Source organism: Microtus oregoni, unplaced genomic scaffold, assembly GCF_018167655.1.
Source record: "Microtus oregoni isolate MIOR12 unplaced genomic scaffold, Mior012 000019F_ref0000042, whole genome shotgun sequence".
NCBI classification, from domain to species: Eukaryota; Metazoa; Chordata; class Mammalia; order Rodentia; family Cricetidae; genus Microtus; species Microtus oregoni.
In genome coordinates this window covers 585,270-602,914 of record NW_024543078.1, presented here as the reverse complement: position 1 = coordinate 602,914, position 17,645 = coordinate 585,270, and the positions used below count along the sequence as shown (strand labels likewise).

General features: G+C 50.0%; 1 protein-coding gene across 1 annotated transcript; it reads left to right on the top strand.

Moving 5' to 3' along the window:
* Nucleotides 1-779: 779 nt before the first annotated feature.
* Nucleotides 780-15,812, top strand: Calcoco1 (calcium binding and coiled-coil domain 1). The gene is made up of 15 exons (XM_041669485.1): nucleotides 780-841; nucleotides 3,150-3,329; nucleotides 3,585-3,687; nucleotides 4,439-4,629; nucleotides 6,066-6,224; nucleotides 6,508-6,656; nucleotides 8,802-8,892; nucleotides 10,814-10,969; nucleotides 11,318-11,572; nucleotides 11,948-12,073; nucleotides 12,481-12,576; nucleotides 12,929-13,037; nucleotides 13,194-13,369; nucleotides 13,829-13,935; nucleotides 14,881-15,812. The coding sequence occupies exons 2-15, from the start codon at nucleotides 3,174-3,176 to the stop codon at nucleotides 15,056-15,058; spliced, it is 2,052 nt and encodes a 683-aa protein (XP_041525419.1). The 5' UTR covers nucleotides 780-841; nucleotides 3,150-3,173; the 3' UTR covers nucleotides 15,059-15,812.
* Nucleotides 15,813-17,645: the final 1,833 nt, after the last annotated feature.

The window sequence follows — 17,645 nt, the reverse complement described above, 5'->3', positions numbered from 1 at the left end:
TCAACCACGTGCTTCTTATTCCACAGCTCCCAGTCACCACCTCAGGCAATGCACCCTCTCCCTAGACCTAGAAGCCACACTAGGGTAAGCACGTGCAGATGTGTGTTATCAGACTCCTTGGTACAGAAATCCTTACACTGGAACAAGATTAAGCTGTGAGACTTTTTACAAGATCTGTCAACCCTGAGGTCAGAGCAAGTTAAAAATAAAAAAATTAATAACAGTTACCACCACTGTGAGTTCCCCATCCCCAAGGTGATGAGCCAGGGTGTATAGCTCATAGCTAGGATCGAGCCTGGCAGAGTTCTACGGTTTCATAGCCTTAACACTATACGGTTTCTTAAACAAGTTTCTTCTTTTGTAAGTGGATATAACACTACAATCTATCTAGTAAGTAACTTGCAAAGCGAACAAGAAGGCTGTGCTGGAAGTTGCTGTCCCGCTGAAAACACAGTACAGAACGCATTAAAGCCTTCAACCCTATACTAAGCACGGTACGAACCAAAAGCCACCACAAGATCAGCCCGCCCTTCCTGAGGAATCATGGGCCGTGAAGTCCTTCGGTAGCTACACCCTTCTGAACTGCCTCGGAAGTGAGAACTACATCTCCCAGGATGTCACGCTGAGTCTACCACCCCCCCAGCCCCCGCCCTCTTCCCCGCCCATCGCGCGCAGCCTCCTGGGATTTGTGGTTCTGGAGGTACAGAACTGTATGGTGTCAAGTTACAGAAGAACCACACGCCCCAGAAGCTCTTGCGCCACTCTTCCCCTCCCCTCCTGAAGTCGGGTGCTGTTTTTGTTGTTGGTGAAAGGTGAGGGGAACAGCTGATCCGTCTGTGGGGTAAGAAACTTGGCCTAACTGAGGGTGGGTTTATGTGGGGGTGGTCAGTCCGCGTCTTAGCCTGCGAAAGGCTAATCCGAGAGAACTGTAGAAGAGGACGGTAGGAGAGTTTAGGTTTTAATACTTTACGCACTTAAGAAGCCAGCCCCACGTTTCGGGTGTTGTTGGTTTCAAGGGGGCCTTGAGGGTTAGCCCCCGCATGGTCCTCACTCTCTTGCGAGACCTTCTCTGTAAAGCTCGATCTACTTATAGAAGCTTGAAGGCACTGAAATATTCGCTTAATCTTTTCTAGGCAAGTCGTTGCCCTCACAGACCTTCCCTCTCTCGCCCATATCCAAAGATCCAAAGGCCTTTACTGCGCTGAGGGGAAAACTTCCAACTTGTAGAATGCCAAAACACTTAGACCTACAGTGGGAAGTGACATGCGCGCGCACACACACAGCTTTTGGACGTCGGTAACTGACCACATACACTTTAAGTGTCCAGGACGTTCCGTCACGGAGATTGTTTACAGCTGTTACAGATTTTTTTGTGGGGAGGGAGGGGTTCGGGGGTTCTCGACGCGTGGAGCTTTGTAGACTAGACATTTCACATTCATCCTACCCTCAGAAGAGCTGTATTTGAAGAAAACAAGCCGGATGTAATGAAGGATTTTTCAGAGATGGAAATCAAAAAAAAAAATTGACATTGAAACAGGTTTAGTCCAGCTCTTTTCAAGGAAGAAATTGTTCGCTCTTGCATTGCTGGCCCACCTTTCTCCCTCCACGGAGTGTCTAGTTTCTTTTAAAGTTTCTCCCCACCGTCTCAGCCTGGAGTGGGTTTGTGATGTTTGGGCGTGCATATGACTAGTGAGGGGTGTTGGACACACCAACTGCACCTGGCACAGGAAGCGGATCTGCAGGCTGGAGAGAAGAGGGCTGCCTCACAGCTCTCGATTGGGGAGTAGTTTATTTTTAAAGTTGACATAAAATGAATTTCATTATGACATTTTCAAGCATGTACATCATCTGTTCTTACTCATCTCTGAGTACTTTTGTTTTTTACTTCAGCGTGTTTGTGTCATGTGTATGTGTGTATAGACGCAGGTGTGCAGAAGTCCCAGGACAACCTGGGGAAATCTGTTTGCTCTTACCCATGTAACTCCCAACGAACTCAAGTTGCCGGGTTTGGTGGCAGGCACCTTTCCCACCAAGCTCTCCCACCCCGTCCTATGCTCCTGATTCTTACCTCTCCTCGCCCACTCCATGGTTTCCAACTAACTCTTCTGGCTAACTTGGAACTTCCTTCCCACTCCATCCTACCTGTGTAGCCTTTGTCACCAACCCAAGCGTACCACAGGATTTAGACGCTTAGAATTGAGGCTAAGAAGAGCCAGCAGGGAATAGGGAGGGGCTATGAGAGCTTAGTTAACATCCAATCAAATCGCTGCATTTCTAGTTCTGCTCTGGGCAAGATGTGGGGGGAAAAAGAATGTTCCTTGTACGCTCACCCTTTTCTCAACATTGAATGTACATTTTCCCTTCTCGGGGCCCCTTATTTACCCAGTTTCCAACCTGTTCCCTGCCTAAGGGTGGAGCTTTCCTGGCTCCAGGCCCCCACATTCCATCTCCCCACACCCCCACCTTCCTGCTGAATATTTCACTCCACCCTTGAACTACCACCTCCAGAATTTTTGACTTCCTGGAATAGAATTTGAGGGACAGAACTTGTCTTTCCCATTCTCTTCCTCTCTGGTTCTCAGAGGAGAGCCCAAGCGTGCTTTCTTCTGCTTCCGTGGAGTTGATCAGGGCAGACAACTTAAGGGTGGGCGCGTTAAGATCAGAGGGGCTAGAATCAGGATGCTGGTCCCGGAACCATATTCTAGCTCTGAACTCCGTGTCATCAGAGGTTAGTTTTTGTTTTGGGGATCTTACCTGGGTAAGGTCAACAAGCTTAGGCACAGGTAGGGGAGACCTGCTCAGACTGGATTTTCAATTCCAAAGCCAGAAGGTCCAGGGAGTTGGGTGGAGAAACCAAGAAAATTTGGAATTCCCAAGGATGTTGAAAAATGAATAGGAGGGACAACCGGGACAGAGACTTGGTCAGTGGGGCAGCGAGAAGGACTAGGAATCAGATAAGTGAGGGCCTGTAAGCCCGAAGGGACAACATGACAGGGTGGGAAGTAGACACGGGAGGTAAGACCTGTGCCTCAGAGATTAAGAGTGATACCTTAGGGGTGGAAACCAGGGGTGTCCTGTGTGGACAAGGACTGTGGATTGAGAGGGAAGCTGATGGAAAGACGTAAGTATGCCAACCCTTTTTTCCATAGGACAGCAGGCATCTTGACAGCAGGATGGAAGAGTCATCCCTGAGCCGGGCACCATCCCGGGGTGGAGTCAACTTCTTGAATGTGGCCCGGACCTACATCCCCAACACCAAGGTGGAATGTCACTACACTCTGCCTCCAGGCACCATGCCCAGCACCAGTGACTGGATTGGCATTTTCAAGGTATCCCCAGACCTTCTTCTGGCTGAGGCTTTTGGGACACAGGTTGGTTAGAATGAGAGGTTGATAAGGAGAAGGGTGACACAGATGCCAGACAACATCTGTGTAAAGTTCATCTCCCCACCTCAGCCTTCTCGTGCCTCGTAACATACTCCCCAACTTTACCTGAGTCTTAGCATCCTCGGTACCTCTTGTCCAGTCACGACAACCCTTCTGTCACAAACGAGTGGTGACTGTCACCACACCTTTCTCTTTCAGGTGGAAGCGGCCTGCGTCCGGGATTACCACACATTTGTATGGTCTTCAGTGCCAGAAAGTACAACCGATGGCTCCCCCACTCATGCCAGTGTCCAATTCCAAGGTATGAAGAAAAATGGGAAACAGATGGAAGTGGTACTTTGGGAGAAAGTGTTGGGCTAACAGGCATAAGAAGTACAGAGGATGAGGAAATGGGATGCAGGTAACTCCTCACTGCCGGGCCTGATGGTGTTCCGGTGTCATCCCAGCTGCCGAGGAGGCTGGGGCTGGAGAATACCATGAAGCCAGGATATCAGTGCCAGCCTGGGCAACGTAGCAGACCCCATCTCAAAATAAATAAATAAATAGACCTTGTGAGACTTTTTAGCAAGTTATCACAGGATTAGCACCTAGCACTTAAAGAATCCCATAGAAGGGTGGCTTTAGAGGATGTTTACCCCAAACACTCCCAGTGTGGAACAAGGAAAAGTGTGACGTCAGAAAAGAGTGGCCTTAGCAGTCTCAAGACCTAGATTTAGACCCCAGCTCTCTGCGTTGCAAGCTGTGTGTCACTGAGCAACCCTGCCTGTAGGAACGATACAGGGATTTAAGGTGATCTGGAACGTTGGTAGGGAGCGTGGTACGTGCTGGCACTCATCGAGTGGCTGTTAGAGTCAGCTAACGAGGAGGAGGGAACGAGTTTGAGAAAGAAGGTGCTGGACACGGAGCAGGAGGAAGCCTGTGCCAAGGACCAGTCCCAAGGGAGTGGGCAGTAGGGTAAGGGGTGACACCTCTCCTCCCCTAATAAGAAAAGGGACCTGCTAGCCTTTGAGAGCCAGAGGTGATGCTGGGGTTCTGGGCCATTCTTCCCACAGCCAGCTACCTGCCCAAACCAGGAGCCCAGCTCTACCAGTTCCGATATGTGAACCGCCAGGGCCGGGTGTGTGGGCAGAGCCCCCCATTCCAGTTCCGAGAGCCAAGGCCCATGGATGAGCTGGTGACCCTGGAGGAGGCTGATGGGGGCTCTGACATCCTGTTGGTTGTCCCTAAGGCCACTGTGCTTCAGGTAAGAAAAGAATAACAGACTCATTCCTCAGCCAGGGATACCAAGGACAGCATTATAAGGGCACCTTATGCTTCACTTTCCCATCTCTGTCACCTCAACTGAAGACTTCACTGAGAGTTACCAAAGGTCTGCTCTCCAGAAGCTAAGCCTTCACATAGACACAGACGCTACCATTATTGGCCAGTGTAACTCAGGCTTCCTAGAACTGAGCCAGCCTTTTCAGAGAGACACTGCCCTGAGTCCTACAGGAGATCCACAGGCTGGAGGGAGGCTGAGAACCACCTCTAGTGTGGGTAAGGCAGGGCTCTGAGCTATCCCAGCTGGTACCAGAGGTGCTGACACATGGCTCTTTGGCAAGTCAGATGTGACTGCTCCAATCTGAGGTATAGTCACAGGTAGGATAACACACTACATTTTGAACACTTAGTATTTTAACATTTATTTATTCATGTGTATCTGTGTATGTGTGTGTATATATGTATATTTGTGGGTATATATATACCATAACACATGTGAAGGTCAGAGATCAAGTTATGGGAGTTATTTCCAGAGTTGCTAACAAGCACCTTTATCTAAGGAGACATCTTGCTGGCCCAGCCGTGGTACTCTTAACCACCACCCTCAGTCACTTTTCCCAGCCCAGGTTTGTGTACATGCATGGATACAGAGACCAGAATGGAGTGTCCTAGAATACTCTGAAGCTGGAGTTCTGGGTGGTTGTGAGCTATCTGATGTAGTTGCTGGGAACTAAATTCTGTTCTCTGGCTGAGCTGTTCCTCTGGCCCTCATATCTTACTAAGTGGATACTAGAAAATTTAAACTAAAAATGTGCCTTAAATATTTCCACTGGGCATAGAGAAGATTGTTAAGATTAAAGGGACAAGGCTGGGCAGTGGTGGCGCACGCCTTTAATCCCAGCACTTGGGAGGCAGAGGCAGGCGGATCTCTGTGAGTTCAAGACCAGCCTGGTCTACAAGAGCTAGTTCCAGGACAGTCTCCAAAGTTACATTACATAGAAACCCCTGTCTCGAAAAACAAAAAAAAGAAAAAGAAAAAAAAAGAGCAAAGGGACAAGGATGGGTATTGGGAAGAGAATCTGAGGGAAGGTGAGGGACAGGGACAGGTAGGGCGGCAGGAATTCTCCAAATGGGAGAGCAGTTGCTCAGAAGGTGGGAATTAGTAGCTGCTCAGTGATGTAAAGAAAGCTCTGCTCTCTGGAGCCAGGGTCTGATGAGATACATGGACCAGCACAGTAGGAAGATGCATCACCTGCTGCCGAAGTCCTGCCGGACACTGGCCTCACAGCTGACAAGCTCAGGGGTCTGACTACTAAAGAACTACGTTGGAGATTCACCCAAGTCTGTCTGACTTCATTGAGATAGGTGAATTAGAACCCCCTTGCCTCACAGACACCCCTTCTCCTCATGCTCTTGCAGAACCAGCTGGATGAGAGCCAGCAGGAACGGAATGACCTGATGCAGCTGAAGCTGCAGTTGGAGGATCAGGTGACAGAGCTGAGGAGCCGAGTGCAGGAGCTGGAGAAGGCTCTCTCCACTGCCAGGCGGGAGCATTCAGAGCTCACAGAGCAATACAAGGTGCAGGTTGGGGCTGGTGGGGAATGGGGCCTAGACCCAGCCAGGCGGAGAAAGGAAAAATGTCAAAGAAATAGGTTTAAGGGTAATGAGTGAGACTAAACTCTAACAGATAAGAGGTATGTTCCTAATTTGTAATAAGACTCGGTTCTTTGGACCCTGGCATTAGTCAGGTAACAGTTTCTCCATTCAGCCTTTTCAAGGAAGGTGGCAGGGCAGAGGTGGGGGATCTAATGTCAAGCCTGAGTCTTGCTCTCAGCCTCTGTCTTTCTTGCCTTAATTCCAGGCTCTCTCTCGGTCCCATGGGGAGCTCACAGAAGAGAGGGACATCCTGAGCCAGCAGCAGGGAGAACATGTGGCTCGTATCCTGGAGCTGGAGGATGATATCCACACCATCAGTGACAAGGTGCTGATGAAGGAGGTGGAACTGGACAGGTACGGGCACCTCCCTGAGGCCTTCACTCTATCCCTGTTCTTCAGCCCTTCACGATCTCATACAGGGAATTCTAGTTAGGAGGGGTTTCTTTCTGCCAGTCCTTTATCTGTCTCTCCTAACGCTATTCTGTGTTTCTCATCGTCAGAAAGATGAGTTGTAGTTATTGTATGGAGAAGCTAAGCAGAATTAGAGATGGGATATTTACAAGGAGAGTGCATAGAAATGCACAGTAAAAATATTGATTTCAGCCTTTGCTGCAGGGCGATGCATGTCCAAAGTTCCATCTTCCAGGGCAACTCAAGCGTCACTTGAGTCTAGCCTGGGAAACATAGCAAGTCTTCATAATGTAGTCATATAAATACATATGTATGTATATGTGTTATATATAACCAAATCACATATTTAAAGCACAGGAGAATTAGATTCCATCCTTGTTATTGGAAATGGTCGATGTCACAGCTCAGTGGTAAAAACACCTCTGAGTGTGTGCAAGGCCCTAACTTCCAGCACTATAAAAAAGAGAGAGAAATGTTTAAGTTCGTGACCCTGGAGTATGACAAAAGATATAAATCACAGAATCTTTTCGTTGGTCTGTTTGTTTTTTGAAACAATCTCACTGTGTGGCTCTGGCTGTCCTGGAACTCACTGTGTAGACCAGACTGGCCTCAGACTCAGAGATCTCCCTGCCTCTGCCTCCTAAATGTTAATACTAAAACCGTGGACCACCCTGCCTAAGTTACAGAATCTTAACACCGAGAGTGACATAGGTGCTCTCAGGGCAGCCTCTTTCGGTATCCAACAGCTGTCACTTCTGTGTCTATTTATAGAACCAAGCTCTACTCACTGGAGAGGCAGAGGCAGGAAGATCACCAGTTAGACCTTCCTGAGCTGCATAGTGAGTTTTAGACCAGCCTGGGCTACATGGTGAGTTATAGACCAGCCTGGGCTACATACTGAGTTACAGACCAGCCTGAGCTAATGAGTTATAGATCAGCCTGAGCTACGTAATGAGTTACAGACCAGCCTGGGCTACACAGTAATTTGTAGACCAGCCAGGGCTGTGTAACAGATAAGTTCCTGAAAAGAAAGAAGAAGAAAAAAAACCCCACAGACCACAGTTATCACAGTTACATCCAATAACTAGCATAAATACTGACCAACATCCATGCCTGTCTTTCAGATTCTTTACTATGTCCAACACTCCAAATCTTTTGTTTTTTTGAGGCAGGGTTTCTCTGTAGCTTTGGAGCCTATCCTGGAACTATCTCTTGTAGACCAGGCTGGCCTTGAACTCACAGAGATCCACCTGCCTCTGCCTCCTAAGTGCTGGGATCAAAGGCGTGCGCCACCACTGTCTGGCCACTCCAGTTCTTTTGTTTATATCAAAGAGTATCATCAAGTCACTTTGATTCACCTCAGCATTGTTGGTTTTTTAACAACCGCTGTAATCTTTGTGAAAGAAAGAGCAGTTCTGCCCAAGTCTCAGGCCGTCAGGAAAGCATCTGAGAGGTTGCTTCATAACATACTCCCCTTACCCTCGTCAGTACAATATGTCTGTGTTGGCAGAGACACCTGGACCAGGGGTCCACAGACTGTGCCTCACACCACCTGTTCTTACATGATTTGGAGGCTAATGATGAGATAAAAGAAGCATGATATTTTATAGTAATGGAAATGATATGATATGTCAGTGTTCATTAAGTAAGGTTTTATTGGGCCATGCACATCTTTGTACACACTGTCTGTGGCCTCTCCCAAATCTGCGCTGTCTGGATCTATGACAAGTTTAGAATCAATAGTGATTGTCTGTTGTCTTTGAAAGACTGGATTTTCAACTCTTAATTGAGTGGAAACAGAGCCATTGCTAGAACATCCTGTACAGTGGTCTATAAAGAGGAAGTTGGGCGGTGGTGCACACCTTAATCCCAGCACTCTTGAGGCAGAGGCAAGTGGATCTCTATGAGTTCAAAGCCAGCCTGGTCTACATAGTGAGTTGCAGGGTATCCAGGATTGTTACACAGAGAAACCCTGTCTCAAAAACCAAAAATAAAAAAGGAAAGAAAAGCAGTTTATGACTATGCTCTAGAAAATTGCAGGTCAGAGGTGAGGTATTTCAGCCCAGCACTGTTGCCTCATATTGACAGGGTTAGAGACTCAGTGAAGGCCCTGACTCGGGAACAAGAGCAGCTCCTGGGGCAGCTGAAGGAATCCCAGGCAGACAAGGAACAGAGCAAGGTAAGAGATTCCAAGTGGGTTTACTTTCTTTTTTAGTCTTTCAGCTAGTGTTCATTGAGTCCCTTCTAAAAGCTGGGCACTCCTGAGGGTGAAAATGTAAAGGAGACCCTGCGTCTTCTTTCCTCCATGGTACAATGCCTGCCCAAATCACAGTGTCACAATAAAAACCTAATCTAGTGCCACAGGGTTCCAGAGAGGTAGATGAGAACACATCTCACTGGACTTGAGAAGCAACTGTCAAGTGCATACTTAGAGTGATGGAACCAGAGGATCCCTGCAACTTGGTGGCCGGCTGGAAAGTAGAGAACATTTGAGGAAGACGCCCAAGGTCAAGACCGACCTCTGGTCTGCACGGCGTGCACGTGCTATCAAAGCGGGGATGTAAAGGCCAGGCACGATGATGTGCTTGTTGTGGTCTAGCACTCAGAAGGCTGAGGCAGAAGGATTTTGAGTTCAAGGTCAGCCTAGGCTGAGACTATCTAGGTAGTCCAGAAAGAATGAAGGAATTTAAGCTTTGAACACCTTGAGTCACAGACAAGCAGATGGTAGATGATGGCAGTTTTTAAACTGTCAACCTTATAGTCCCAGTTTACTCTTCAGTTTGATAGAAAATACAAAGGAAATTTTATTCTGAGGATTACATAAAAATAAAGTAACCTAAAAGCACACACCAATGGAGCAGTGTTCTCCAGTGTGTTGACTTATGTTTTAATGCGCTTCCAAAAACAGTTTTTAATAATTTAGAACAAGGTTAGAGCAGAGACTGTAGTTCAGTGTTGAGCAAGGCAAAAAAAAATATGATGAATTAAAATATTTGCAGAACCTTCAGTGGCTTTCTCAGAACCCTGGGCTTCTCTAGAAAACTGCTCACACATGAAAAATGGAATTTGAGCAGAGTGTGATGGTACTGTAATTCCAGCACTGGGGAAACTGAGGCAGGAAGATTGCCGTAAGCTTGAAGTAGCCTTGGCTACATAGCAAGACCTTGTCTTCAAAATATAAAACAATACAAATAAAAAAAGTAAACAAAGAAAGATGAAAGAGACAGCCTAAGGGAATGTGTGTATGCAGTGTGAGGGAGGTGGGCATCACCCTGGAGGATCTGCAGAGTGTGAGGGAGGTGGGCATCACCCTGGAGGATCTGCAGAGTGTGAGGGAGGTGGGCATCACACTGAAGGATCTGGAGTTGAACTTTTTTCACCTCAGTGAAAAGTGCCTAAAGAATTGTACTGAGAAGTGCTGATCACCTACTAGAAAATAACTAGTTACAACACTATCCAGTCATCCCATAGGAACAGCCACGCCTGAGCTAATGTGGTTATGGCCATAATAAACAAGAGAAGATAGTTGTGGCCAGGATGGAGAGTGGAAAAATCTATCACTTTCTCTTGTGAACTGCTAGGGAAAGAAGAAAAGCAAGCATAGCACCCAAATGTTCAGCTAGGTGAATTAAGAAGTGCTCAGTACAGCAGACAGAAATGACAGTGGTCCCAGGACCTGTAATATCAGCATGCAGGTGACAAGCAGGAGGAGGATTGTGCGTTAGTGGCCAGTCGCAGGACCGTAGTGCAGGAAGAGGAACTAGAGACACAGAGACTCAGGGAAGGAGAAGGTCTGTCATGAGAGGTGCAATATTCTGTCCTGATTTAAAGGAGAGTGAAAAAGCACAGTGGGATGCTGCTGCCCAAGACCTCAGGCTGTGATGCTCTGGACACTTCATTCAGGAGCTGAAGCTAGACGCTCAAGATTGAGACCCTTTGAGCTGAAGGCCTAAGAAGAGCTGGCAAGAGCTGACTGCTTCCACTTGTTCTGAATCTAAAAAATGGACCCCGCCTTCTCTCATCACCCGGGCAGGAAGGCAACCTGCCCCTGGTGCGCCCACACTCCTCCCCTGATCCTTACCTGCCTCCACTTCCATCAGGTCGAGTTCCAGATGGTCCGAGAGGAGAACTGCCGCTTAACTGTAGAGCTGCAGGAGGCCAAGGGCCGGCGGGAAGAGCAGGGCGCTCAGGTGCGGCAGCTGGAGGAGAAGGTGGCCCACTTGAAGGGCGCCCTGGCTCAAGCCCAGCAGAAAGTGGTGAGTGAAGCTCTGTGGGTGATAGGGAGAGTGAGAGACCCAAAGTAGTCTAGACACATTTGGGTGTCCAGAGAGAAGAGGCAGAGACAGCTAAGGGAAACAACGCCGTCCTGTGTGCCGATGAGGGGGCCCTGTCTCACAAGTGGTTCACAAGAAGGATAAGATGAGGGGGCCCTGTCTCACAAGTGGTTCACAAGAAGGATCTGATGAGGGGGTCCCACAAGTGGTTCACAAGAAGGATCTGATGAGGGGGTCCCACAAGTGGTTCACAAGAAGGATCTGATGAGGGGGGCCCGTCTCACAAGTGGTTCACAAGAAGGATCTGATCTCTGTCCTTTTTCTCTGGAGGCCGAACTGGAACCCCTGAAAGAGCAACTTCGAGGGGTCCAGGAACTTGCAGCCTCAAGCCAACAGAAAGCTGCCCTTCTTGGGGAGGAGTTGGCCAGCGCAGCGGGAGCCAGGGACCGCACCATATCTGAGCTGCACCGCAGTCGACTGGAAGTGGCTGAAGTCAGTGGCCGACTGGCTGAGCTCAGCCTGCACATGAAGGAGGAAAAGTGCCAGTGGAGCAAGGAGCGGACAGGGCTGCTGCAGAATATGGAGGTAGAGGGAACTCTGACCTGTAGTCAGGTGCTCTGGGAGGAGGGGAGAGGAACAGAGACCCTTGGAGGACTGAGGGGAGGTACTCTTGATTTCCAGGCATGAACCAGCCCTAACAAGGAATCCCAGTCCTGATCACCAAAATACCTTTCCTAGTGACCATCCTTGTAGGAACACTCACTGTCATGGGCACCGGGCCCTGCCCACTCCTGTAACACAAAGCCTCCTGCTTCAGTGAGGAGCAGAAGTAAGGAGCTTGCTCAGACACAGCTTAGCCCCCAGACATAGAAGAACGGGACCCAGCAAGAGCAATGCTATTTCCTGACATCTCTTGCCACTTCACCCCCTCCCTCCCATTGTTCTTTGTACCATCTCTAGGCTGAGAAGGACAAAGTCCTGAAGCTGAGCGCAGAGATCCTCCGGCTGGAGAAGACCGTACAGGAGGAGAGGAGCCAGAGCCACGTATTCAAGACTGAACTGGCCCGAGAAAAGGATTCTAGCCTGGTGAGGTGCTCTGCCAGCTTGGAGTCAGTCCCCTGTCCTGACGTATTAGTGCCCCTTTCACGGTCTCTCGACGGTCTCTTAGCTCTGAAGTACTGTAATGACTTGCAGCCCTCAGGGTTTGAGTGAGCACATTTCCTTTCTGCTCACAGAGTGCACTTCTGGTCCTGGAGGGATAACCCAGGAGAGTTATGGGGTGACTTATGGAATTCACCCAGCCTAAGACAGTTACCTGGGGCCACATTTGAGAGGTAGAGTCTAGGACTTTAGTCTGAGCCCTGGGAACCAAGACAGGGGCCCTGTGGAAGAAGTGCTTTGTGTGTGGAACAAGAGAGAACCTAGTTGAAGTTTTGGACCAGGTTCTTGGTGGCACAGTGCAGGCTCCAGGCTCCATGACCCTTTTCCCTCAGGTGCAGCTGTCAGAGAGTAAGCGAGAGCTGACAGAGCTGCGCTCAGCCCTCCGTGTGCTCCAGAAGGAAAAGGAGCAGCTGCAGGCAGAGAAACAGGTAAGACTCGTGTGCAGTTCAAGCCCTGGATGCCAGAGCCAAGGGCTAGGAGACTCAAACTTCTGTATCATCTTGGTAATCTCTTGGCTCAGAAGCCGGAATCTCTTTGAGGATGCAAAGGCTGAAAAGGAGGCACCAACTCCTCTTCGGAGCTAACTTTGTGCAGGGAAAGAACACCAGAAGGGATCGGGGTGCAGGGTAGAGGAGAGCTCCCAATTAAGGGGATCTGCCTTGTGCAGCTCCACCCCATGGTGGAAGTATCTACGATGTCATCTGGAGCGTGGAAAGCTCGGGAGGCTGCAGCGTCGGCCCCTGCAGGCTTCAGCAGCTGCCTGTTTGCTGCCCACCCCAGGAGTTGCTGGAGTACATGAGGAAGCTGGAGGCGCGGCTGGAGAAGGTGGCAGATGAGAAGTGGGATGAAGATGCTGCCACAGAGGATGAGGAGGCCACCGCTGGGCTGAGTCTGTCCCCAATCTGTGACACCTCTTCCCCTTGCCCCCTCTTTGAGGAAGGGGCCTAGCCTTCCCTTCCCTTAACCAGGGCCCTCTGCAGTTGAACTGTCCCTCCTCAGATTCCTGTGGCTGACCTTTCTTCTCTGTCTGCCTTCCCTCCCATAGATGGCCCTGCAGCCCTGTCAGACTCAGAGGATGAGTCCCCAGAGGACATGAGGCTCCCTTCCTATGGCTTGTGTGAGCGTGGAAGCCCAGGCTCCTCTCCTCTTGTTGTCATCAACCAGCCAGCACCCATTGCTCCCCACCTCTCAGGGCCAGGGGAGGACAGCAGCTCTGACTCAGTGAGTAGTTAGAGCCCACAGGCACTGTAGTAAGCAGGCAGGAGAGTCCCACGCGAGCCAGGGCAGAAAGCCTGCACCACACAGCATTCTTACTCTGGGCTGGAGGAGGCAGGCCTGGCCTCTCTTCAACACTACTAATAGGACTAGGCTTGGTGGTTCAGGCCTTCAGACCCAGCACTTGGAGAGAGTTCAAGGTCAGCCTGGGCTACTTAACTCTAGGCCAGCCAAGATCACAGATGTAGTGAAATCTTCTCTTAAAAAAAAAAAAGACTACTAACAGAATCACCCATAACCCAGGCCCACTCAATAACCTCAGTGTTCCAGCCCCAGCCTTGCCTCGGTCTTCCTTCCACCCTCTGTCCAGCACCAGCCTTGGCTTCTCTGCCCTTACCCACCCCAGAGTGTCACTTCCCTGCCTCAGAGCACCACCCAAATCCAGTGCTGTCTCTCTGGTTCCAGGAGGCTGAAGATGAGAAGTCAGTCCTGATGGCGGCTGTGCAGAGTGGGGGTGAGGAGGCCAATCTCCTGCTTCCTGAACTCAGCAGTGCCTTCTGTGACATGGCCAGGTGAGGGAAGGAGGTCAGGTGCGAGCAGTCACCAGGCTCTGGCCCCAAATTCCCCTTCTTGGCTCAACCAAGAAGAGACGGTACCGTTGTGGTTGACAGAAATGTCAGCACCGCCACTGGACCCAGGTGTTTTCACGTTCTCTCTCCCTGCCTCTTGCCTGGCTTCTGTGTTGTTGTATCATCATCTTCTGTGGAGCCCAAATTACCCTGCTTCTCCTCTCTCCTGCTCCTATCCCCTCCCACCAGGTAGGTACCTAGGTCTTCAGGAAGAAAGAGCGTGACCAAAGCTGGAGACCGTGAAGACCACCATCCAGCATCTGTCAGATAGTGCCTGAGATGTTCCTCATCTCTGACTTCCTGGGAGACTGGGAGGGGACCTGGGGTGGGGGTGTCCTCAGGTGTCAGGTCCTAGTGAGGCAGGCAGAGCCTTAGGGAAAAGAGCATTATCACCTGCTTGGGGCAGAAAGGACCTGTGCTGTCATCGCTCTCTCTGCTGAGCAGGAAGATGAAGAACAGTGTCAGACTCATTTTCAGCCTCATTAGGCAGCAGACGGAGATGGAGGGAGGAGAGCAGGAGGATGGGGGATGGGTTCTGCACCGGCAGGGGCTCATGAAGAGAGGACATGGCCATCTAAAGAACTAAGGCCTCCAGTATCGTGGGCAGAAAAATGCCGTAGGAAAGGCTTGAGCAGAGAGTGACCAGGATGGCACATTGGGAACAAGAAACACATGGGTTTTGTTCCCTGAGGTCTCCAGGTCAAGAAGGCAACAGAAGTTGGACATGGTGGTGCCTGCCTGGAGTCTCAGCCCTTGGGAGGAAAGGGAGGGGAATGAGGAGCTCAGGGGTCACCCTCTGCTTCATGGCAAGCTTGAGCCCAATATTAAAGATAACAGTGAAGGCACTGGAACACCCTGACCCTCTCAGTTTTCCTCATCTCTCTCCAGTGGCTTTGCAGTGGGTTCCCTGTCGGAGGTCGGCACTGGGGTGTCAGCCACCCCTCCCTGGAAGGAATGTCCTGTCTGTAAGGAGCACTTCCCTCCTGAGAGTGGCAAGCACGCCCTGGAGGACCACATGGACGGACATTTCTTTCTCAGCACCCAGGACCCCTTCACCTTTGAGTGATTTCACCCCTCCCTAGTATGTAGACACAAACTCACACACAAATCTGAGCTCGTGCCCATTTTCCATCACTCTGGGCTCTGTAATATTCTGTTCCTACAAACCACGCCTGCATCCTGCTTCTGTCCCAGGCTTTATAACTCCATCTTCTATCCTGACTCCTCTGTCCCAGGCAGGGATCTGTCTTGGGAGCAGTGGCTGAGTTTACTCTCTGAAAACAGTTTATAGGAACCAAGATGAAGGGGTTTCCCCTGTGGGAACAGAATTATTCATTGCTAGCTCAAGTACACAGCTACACACACACACACACACACACACCCTTCTGATGCCCGAAAGCCAGCTCCTGGGCACCCCACCCTCTCTAATTCAGAGTTTGTTTGTTTACTCGAGTTTTTTCTGGGGCCTGCATGGAAGCAGCAGCGTGAGCTCATGGGGTCTTTTCAGTTCTTGGCTTCACTGGTTCTCTCTGTTTCCCACCGCTTTACACACCTGTCCAGCCTCTCCCATAGCTATAGGTCATAAGTTTGGAAGTTTCTTTTGTATTTTTAAGGATTCCTGTACCTTCTCATACCACCTCATATCCAAGTCCTCAGATGGAAATGTATTTGTGCCTTTTGTGAGGGATGGGGTGGGGACAAAGGATCCCAGGTGCCCCATTTCCCAGCCCTCTCCAGGCCCCCCACAGCAATAAGAACCCCTCTCCCTTAAACTGCCCTCCTTATCTGTAACTTGGACAAATATATTTATATGATACGTGTTACTGCTGTCATGCAATGTGTTCTTGTCGAGAGGCCTCAAGCTCCTCGACACTGGTGGGAGGAAGGGAATGATAGACAGGTACATTACAGTGGGTCTGGCCTGCAGCATATTTTTAACGTTGATAATGGGATGGGAAGGGACATGCGGGAGAAGGCCAGGTTTCTGCTGCTCATGCCTGCACCCTCTGTGGTCACCTTTGTTACACCCTGTCTAGTGAGATCTGCCCTAAGCTGCAAAGTGTCAAGATTTTAGCATCCCTACCCCCCTGGGATGCATCTTCACATACCCCATGCACTCTTCATCTACCCCAACCAACATCCACGGCACCATAAAACATACATCAAGGCTCTGTGTGCCCTGCAGACACCTACAGCTCCCTTGCTCTGTCCCCAAAGCACCCTTCTCAGCACCTTCCATTCCCTTCAGGTTCACTCATTGGCCACCCCCACAATCCCTGCCCTCACCCACCCTCTTCCTGCAGCACCTGGATGACATCTTACATCCTTCCTTCTTCCCTCACGTCTCTGTCTCCTAGCAACCCCATCTCATTCCCTGAATCCTTTCCAGGGAAATTGGAGATAATGGATCTCTCTCTTCTCTCCATCTCAACCTCTCTTTATTGATCCTCCTTTAATGAAAGTTAATTATAACAATGATTTAATTAATAGAACCCCTCTCTTCCTTTATTGCTTCCCGTATTAAGACTATTAATAAATACGAGCTGGGCTGACAGAAGCATCCATCACCCGCCCGGGATTCCCCCATCCCTCCTTTTTCCCTCCCCTCCTCCCCTCCCTCCTTTGGCCTATAAACTTGCCGGGGTAGTGGGGGTTAATCAGAGAGAAATTATGAGCCAACATCCCCAGCAGGAGGTGCGTTTAATGAAATCACTTGTGATTTATGTCTGGGGGAGGTTGGGAGGGAAGAATCTGGGACCTACACATGCTGGCTTCCAAGAGGTTGGTCCCCTAGAGCAAAAGGAGAAGGGAGACAGAAATCAGATCCCGACCCAGGCCGCCTGCTCCCTGCTAACCCTCCACCATACACAAAAGCCACATGGCTAACCAAACCAAGCCATTGACGCATAACTGTCTCGCTAGAAGCAGTTGTGAGGGTCACACTGTGGGATTTTTTCCTCCTCTCCCTCGCATGGGCCCTCCTCACCCGCTTCCTGCCCCTTCAGCTCTGTCCTGCCTCACCCACAGCTTCCTGCTCCACACTTCCTCCTCTATGAAGTAGCCCCCTCCAATGTGGACACCAAGCACTTGCAGCCGCTCCTTCCTTTGGACCCCATGTGTCTCTTCCTGTGCGGTGTGTGTGTTTGCACTGGGACTTCCGCAGGTGTTCACACTTGCTCCTCTTCCTTACACTTACCCTCCCTGTGCAAGCATCCCTTTGGAGTCCTGCTCCTAAACATTGTGGTGATTGGCAACTCACCCTCTCAACACCTCCATTCTGAAGTGGAGGGATGAGTCCTTATCTTCCTGCTTCCCAGCTTCTCAGCTTCTGTGCAGATGCTGAGAGCTGAAGGCCCTGGAATGAGGAGAAGCCAGGTAAAAGGGCAGCAGAGAGGGGACTCCTGTCAGTATCTGTCATCAGGGAATGAATCCAAATGGCAGGATTTGCCTAGCTTTCGGATTTCCCAGGAACCGTGGTGGCTGCCCCATCTACAGGAACTTGAAGTGTGAATGGCTTAGTGTGCCAGTGCAGAGTCTTCATTAGCTCGTCCCACTGTGCTCCTCCAACTCTCATCCTGCCTAAGGAACCTTGTGCTACAGTGCAGGGTCTTCATTAGCTCATCCCACTGTGCTCTTCCGCCTCATCCTGCCTA

Coding starts and splice junctions, on each gene's coding strand:
- Calcoco1 (XM_041669485.1), top strand. CDS start 3,174: ATGGAAGAGTCATCCCTGAGCCGGGCACCATCCCGGGGTGGAGTCAAC. Junction 6,657..8,801: donor AAGGAGGTGGAACTGGACAG/GTACGGGCACCT, acceptor TCATATTGACAG/GGTTAGAGACTCAGTGAAGG. Junction 13,038..13,193: donor GGAGGCCACCGCTGGGCTGA/GTCTGTCCCCAA, acceptor TCCCTCCCATAG/ATGGCCCTGCAGCCCTGTCA.